This window comes from Musa acuminata, chromosome BXJ3-8, assembly GCF_036884655.1.
Source record: "Musa acuminata AAA Group cultivar baxijiao chromosome BXJ3-8, Cavendish_Baxijiao_AAA, whole genome shotgun sequence".
Classification (NCBI taxonomy): Eukaryota; Viridiplantae; Streptophyta; class Magnoliopsida; order Zingiberales; family Musaceae; genus Musa; species Musa acuminata.
Window position 1 is genome coordinate 49,073,832 of NC_088356.1, and position 7,355 is coordinate 49,081,186.

General features: G+C 39.1%; 1 protein-coding gene across 1 annotated transcript; it reads left to right on the top strand.

The window, feature by feature from the left end:
• Positions 1-3,347, top strand: LOC135644265 (uncharacterized; the record flags this gene model as incomplete). The annotated part of the gene is made up of 4 exons (XM_065161734.1): positions 1-234; positions 318-440; positions 1,149-1,367; positions 2,886-3,347. Coding segments are annotated over 4 exons (1,038 nt in total), but the record flags the coding sequence as incomplete, so codon positions are not given.
• Positions 3,348-7,355: the final 4,008 nt, after the last annotated feature.

A 7,355-nucleotide genomic window follows, 5' to 3' on the forward strand; every position in this document is an offset into this window, starting at 1 on the left:
TTTAAGAGCTCGGAGCTCGTCATTGGGAGATCGATCCATCACTTTCTTATTTGTTCTGCAAGAGGGTTGAAGAAGTACGGACTCCATCTTCGATTTTCGCTGGCGCAGAAGACCTCGAAGCCAGCTCCTCCTCGCCCTCCCCCTCCTGCCTTCGCTTTCGACGGCGACGACGACGAGGATGATATCGAGAGGGAAATCTCACGGCAGGCGTCCAAGAACAAGTCTCTCCGGAAGGTTTTTTAAAATCGTTTCCTTATTCCAGGTATTGATGAGTAAATTAACTTACGGGTTGATTGATTGATGGTGGAATTTGGTAGATCGAGGAGCAACACAAAAAGGCAATGGAAGAGGATCCCTCGGTCTTCGACTACGACGGGGTTTACGACGAGATGAAAGGGAAGATTGCGCGCCCCAAGGTTAAAGATCGAACGGAGAGAAAGGTACTTCACTTGTGCCTACGTTTGGATGAAAACATGATCCTTTTGATTACGCTGATTATCCCATGGAATTGCGTTTCGGTCTTATGTGAGACCTCTTTATGCTCTTCTTTTATGGTCATTTCGAATGATCAAATTGAAAGAAGTAATCTTTTAGATAAGACTATGGCGGTGATAATTGGGCTTCAAGAATATTTCTCAGAAGAAGAAAACCAGTAGATATGTACCCAAAGTTGGATACTCTACAAAACGAACTCACCTTATTACTCTTTTTGAAATTGGTTTTCCCTCTTGTGTTCAGGGTGGGGCAGGTGTGACGGTGCTTATTAATCGTATCTTCTCCATTCCTTTCTTGAAATAAACATGGGATACCTTTTCCAGTTTTTTTTTCTTTTTCAAGTTAGTCGATCTCTCGTACAAAGAGTATTGAATTATATTTTGGTTGAAATTCATATCAATAAAAGGATACAAAGTAAAGCTTTGTGGACTTTGTATGTTTGCTTTGGCACAATAATTAACATTTTAATTTTCAATTGTGCTTTGTTCAAGTATGATGTGAATTCAAAAATCCTAATTCGGCAGTTCTTTTTCGGCGGCATCCTTTTTGTATTAAACCTAAATTGTGGGAGAGGATCGACCTTGTTTTTTGAGTGCTTAACGATTAAGAATGTAAGTTAAAAATCTTATGTCTGTGTTTGATCTTGGTTGCAGTCAAAGTATATAGAAACACTTATGGAGAAAGCAAAACAACGTGAGGGGGAACATGAAATTGTATATGAGAGGAAGCTGCTGAAAGGGAGGAGCAAGGATGATCACCTTTTTGTGGATAAGGAAAAGTTTGTAATCGGTGCCTACAAGAAAAAGATAGCAGAACAAGAAAAATGGTTGGACGAAGAGAGGCTGCGCCAAATTCGTGAAGAAAGAGATGATGTAAGTGGCTCATATCTTTCTTTTTGCTGCTTTGCTTTATTTTTCTTGTTGCATATGTAATGCGATTTATGCAACCTTTTGTGCATAAAAAACATCCACTGTTCAACAAAATGTGGTGTATTCGACAATTGATTTTGTTTTTCTCTTGTGGAAGAATAAAAGCTTAAAATCACTTCATTGTTGTAGAATAAGCTCATCAGCAATTGCCTTTTGTATGTTTATCTGGACTTTTTTGAGAAGCCAAAACTATGAGTTTGTCGGGGTCATGAAACATGGTAATACTTTTATTAGAACTTATCAATTTATTGTTTGAATGTGCTTCCAATTTGGAGTCATGTTGTACATACTTGTGTCATCTTCTTTTGTTAAATTTAAATCCTTTTGGTATTAACATCAGATAGAAATATTTTCGATAACTTTTGTAGATTTATAGTGATGAAAGTTATTAAGTGTATATTTCGCCTTCGGGAGTATTGCATTTGTGAGCATAATTATTGAATTTATCTATTAGCTAATTGATGAATTGTAATATTAGCTATCAAGTATTAGATGCTATTTGGTGTTGGCCACATGGAATGAGACCTTGGTAAAAGTATTGCATCCAAGGTTCACATCTTAGTCATCTATTAATATAAACTTGGTGGTAATTTTGATTTTTTCCATAAAAATTGAATTTATCTTATTTTGGTTTTTGTATTGATTTTAATTTTTCTGTGACCTTATCCTATCATCATCTTTGTCCAATACTCCAACCATATTGTCCCAACCAATTATTGCATTATTATCCCCTTCTTGTTTACCAGTCTTGACCTTCATCTCGATTTTTAAAACCTTGATCAGATCAGAATTTGGACAGTTTTGGTTAGGGGTTTGATTCATACCCAGTTTAGTCAGATAGGCTATCAGATCACATCGTGTTAAGATATGTGACACTTGTAGTCTTATAAACTATAATCTTCCAATTATGAAGCACAGTGAGGTGTCTTGAGGGTTTGAGTGGATTTGACAATCTGGCTAACTTATGATCAGCATGGTTCATGTCTTTAACATCAGTTAGGGCAAGACTTAGGAGAGGACAAGACTTATGATGGTTCTCATGTTATTGTGAAACATGGAGCACCATAATTTTTTTACGCTTAGCCAGTAAGATTGGTCCTTCTGGTGACAATACGCATGTTTAATATTCCGAAACTTAATGTGAATTTTCTTTTATGTTATCAACCATAGTGCAAGAAGATCCATTATGAGTGAAGGCTTCTAGTTATTGTATGTCGAATCCAATTCAAATGGCTGCTTTCAGCAATGATGCAATTCAAATTTGACTAGTATTTGAGTGATAAGTTGTTTTATGATGCAATTAAATGGGACTAGCAATTTCATTATTTCTCAGGAGTGATCACACTTCTCTTGGATGCTTTTACTTCTTTAGTTGGTTATCATGGTCATTAAATTTCATTATGAAGCTGCATTTTCTTTTCTTTAATCAGTTAATGTAATCGACATGACTGCTTCACGTAGGTAACCAAGAAGAGTGACTTGAGCGATTTTTACTTTGGGCTCGGTGAGAATGTAGCTTTTGGTGCTCAGTCAGAAGATACCACAAAACGGAAGGAACAAAAGCCACCCAGAGGCACTTCAGCGGTACCTGAACATGGCCCTACTGAGAAGAATGCACAGACAGATTATACTCGGGATACAGAGAAAGATGATACCGAAGCCAAGACTTCTAGTAATACACAGAACAACTCTGAGCAAGCTTTAGAGTTAACAACATCAGATGTTACTGTAAAAGATTACGATGATGGTGATAAATTGGCAGCTGTGGATCAATCAACTGAACGTTACACGAGAGGTGATGACGCATTGGCTTCAGCAGGAGAGCATTTTTCTAACTCGAAAGAGAGCAAGACAGCAGTTGGAAAGCAATTGTTTCGTCTCTATTTAACACTTATATCTGGAGTTAAAATTGGTATTCTCTGATGTCATTTATAGTAACCTCATTGTTTATTTAGTTTTTGAGGAACTCAAGAAGTGCACCTCTTGGTAAGTTTGCTGTAAGCATTTCTCCAAAATAAGCAAAAGAAGCATCAAACGTTTCATGTTAGACGCTTATTTATACACATAAAAGTTGTTTGAAGTGACAAGTGGTCAGTCTATATATGATTATGAACAGAGAAGGATGTAGCCGAGGCTGGTGAAGTCGAAGTTGCTATTATCAAAATTGCACGAAGATAAAAGTGATGTAAACGCAAAAGTTGCAATAACATAGACCTCATTTGTAGCTTCTTCAGTTATTTGTATCAATCTGAGCAGCAGTAAGATGAACATAGAAATTCAATTCTGTGAAGAATTCTATCTGGAGAAGTATTGCTTGTCTGGGGAAGTGGCAGAATTTTTTTTTTGTCACTGCAGATTGTTGTCCAATAATAAATAATAGAATTTAGGCCTTCTCTAATGGCAAATAGAGAACAAAATCACTTCTAAACAAACAACAAATTTTGCAGGGAAATGATGAGCCACAGCTTCAACAATTTGAGAAATAAAAGAGAGAGAGGATTCTATTATTAGGGAATAAACAAACAAAAGCTTTAACTTTAGTTGGAGCCAAAAACAAAAGCTAAAGATGGAGGGGAAGAAATTATAATGTCACCTCAAAATGATTTCAGATGTTGTGGGGAGAAGCAACCGGAAAGATATCTCGTTCACATTCCAGCTTCATCCTTGGGGGTGTCATTAGAACCAGAGAGAGCGTGCAATAATATATAGTCAGACTACAGGAAGGTTGTCATAATCCTATAGCGAAAATGCCATTAAGATTCCTCCAAAATCTAATCTTCCAACCACCTTTGGTCTCCCCCCACTCATCATTCACCACCGATAAAATCTTGGTTCCAGACAAATCTCAAAAAGACTATAGACCGGAGAGGAGAAAAGACGGTCAATATTCTAGATTATGACTTCTACGAATGATATGTCCGATAAGATACAAGGATACGTCCGATATGATACAAGGATCCATTTGGCATCGTTTTAAATGGTCTATTTACCGAATCAGATCCGATTATGATATTGGTCCATCTGGATCCATTAACAACTCTTATCGGGTTTAAGACCGAATTTGATCCGCGTCACAGAGGCTTTAACAATAACGGGTGTATTTCTTTAAGATTCGTGTCATTGTGGGATGCTTCGTCCTTTTAATCGTTGTATGCTATTAAAATCCTAAAAAGAGCCGCTTGTGTAATTTTCTTTTTGTCTCATCAATCTTCCTTTCTCTTCTATTAAAATAATCAAATACCAATATGTTAGATCCGATTGCCACCTAATGAATGATACGCCTGATACGATACAAGGATTCATTTGGCATCGTTTAAGATGGCCTATTTATCGGATCAGGTCCGATTAGGATATTGGTCCATCTGGATCCATTAACAACTCTTATCGGGTTTAAGACCGAATCTGATCCGTGTGACAGAGGCTTTAACAATAACGGGTGTATTTCTTTAAGATTCGTGTCAGTGTGGGATGCTTCATCCTTTTAAATGTTGTATGCTATCAAAATCCTAAAAAGAGCTGCTTGTGTAATTTTTTTTTTGTCTCGTCAATCTTCCCTTCTCTTCTATTAAAATAATCAAATACCAATATGTCAGATCCGATTGGCACCTAATAAATGATACATCCGATACGATACAAGGATCCATTTGGCATCGTTTTATATTGTCTATTTACCGGATTAGGTCCGATTAGGATATTGGTCCATCTGGATCCATTAACAACTCTTATTGGGTTTAAGACCGAATTCGATCCTCTTGACAGAGGTTTTAACAATAACGGGTGTATTTTTTTAAGATTCGTGTCAGTGTGGGATGCTTCGTCCTTTTAATCGTTGTATGCTATCAAAATTCTAAAGAGAGTCGCTTGTGTAATTTTCTTTTTGTCTCGTCAATCTTCCCTTCTCTTCTATTAAAATAACCAAATATCAATATGCCAGATCCGATTGCCACCTAATTAATGATACGTCCGATACGATATAAGGATCCATTTGCCATCGTTTTAGATGGTCTATTTACCGAATTAGGTCCGATTAGGATATTGGTCCATTTGGATCTATTAAAAACTATTATCGGGTTTAAGACCGAATCCGATCCGCGTGACAGAGGCTTTAACAATAATGAGTGTATTTCTTTTGATCATTCGAAATGACCATGAAAGAAGGGCATAAAGGGGTCTTGTTGAATCTCGTATTTTGATGATGAAACTACTTGATATATGTTTATGATTTAATCTGCGTTTTGAGTGACGCGGGATGCCTCGATCGGGATGAGACAATTAAAGCAGGAAAATCATGTTGTGCTGGAGGAACATGTCAGAAGATTGGACGTCGGGCCGGTGGATCGGTCGACGTATCGACAGAAGGCTTCGGGCCGTGGACTCGGGCATCGGACCAAGAAGAGCGGGTATTGTGCCAAAGATATCGGAGTTGCGAAGTCAACTAGCCGATTGGGCAATAGGCCGCAGGAAAGGACGATGCGCCGAAGAATCAGACGAAGCGTCGAGGGACCAATGACATGCCGGACAACTTGGTTAATTGCTTAGGATTAATTGTCTCGATCGAAGCTTTTGTTTACATGTGCAGGATTAACTGCGATGAAAGTAAGACATGCAGCAGGAGTTGCGCCGAAGTCAAGACAATGATCACGTTGGGAGTTCGAGAGTTCGACGGAAGTTCGGACAGTCGTCGGAGGTTCTGTGGGAACAAATTCGAGAAGTCCATAAGCTTGCCAAAGAAGCTCGTCGGAACTCGCCAAGTGGATCGTCGTAAGTCCAGGAGTTTGCTGGAAGTCCGTAGGAGCTTCACCGAGGGTTCATCGGATGATCGACAGAAGTTCGCCGGAAGCTCGCCAGAAGAAGCGATTGACGCACCGGAGCAAGCTGCAGAAATTGTCTTAGGAATTATCGTAGTTAGCACAATGATTAAGTTGGAAATGGGAGGTGATCCCATTAACTTAATCTTGGGGCAATTGGGCCCCTAAAAAACCTAAATTGGGCTGAATGGATCAACCCATTCGGACCCTGATTGCTGTGGGAGGTGCAACCGCCCAAGCCAGGAGGTGGCACCGCTTGGCCTAAGTCTCTCAGCGAGACTAGGCGGTGCAACCGCCCCAGCCAGGAGGTGGCACCGCCTGGGCTCAGTCTCCAAGCGAGACTGGGCGGTGCAACCTCCCCTGACAGGAGGTGGCACCGCATGAGCTCAGTCTTCGAGCTCTGTCAGGCGGTGCAACCGCCTCAATCAGGAGGTGCAACCGCCTGAGCTCGGTCATCGAGCTCTGGCATAGTGGTGCAACCGCCCCTGACAGAGGTGGCACCGCCTAGAGGCTCAGTCTTCGAGCTCTACCAGGCGGTGCAACCACCCTAGTCAGTTGTTGCAACCGCCTGATCCCGGAATTCCGGGAATTGACAGTTTTGAGCTCCTAATTAAAACAAACTTGAATCGATTTATACTAAGATCCACACTTCACCCGATTTCTAATTCTAATATAGAAGGATTTGCTCTATCACTTAGCTCTCACCTGCGGCGGTATTGTGCAGACCAACTACCCTCTACTAATCTAGCTTGATTCGGCCAACTCATCGCAAGACTTAACTTCAACTCCAAAAACCTTAAAAAAAGAAAATCTTAATTATCTTCTTCGCTTTATGTTATATAATCCTTTTAATATTCAAAAATGATATTTTCTAGAAAAGACTCATAAAATCTAGAAAAACCTGGTACAAAAATATATTAACACAAGCACAATCCTGTATGGTCCATCATAGATCTAATGCCTATCTACATCGTTGATAATTAATTAAGTGTCAAGCAATGATCATTTATCAATAATATATTCTATTATGTTTGCTGTCTTCCAATAAAATATACAATGTCAAGTTATATATGATTCATGTGTATATAAATATAAATATATATTTGGTAAAGGCTTTAAACAG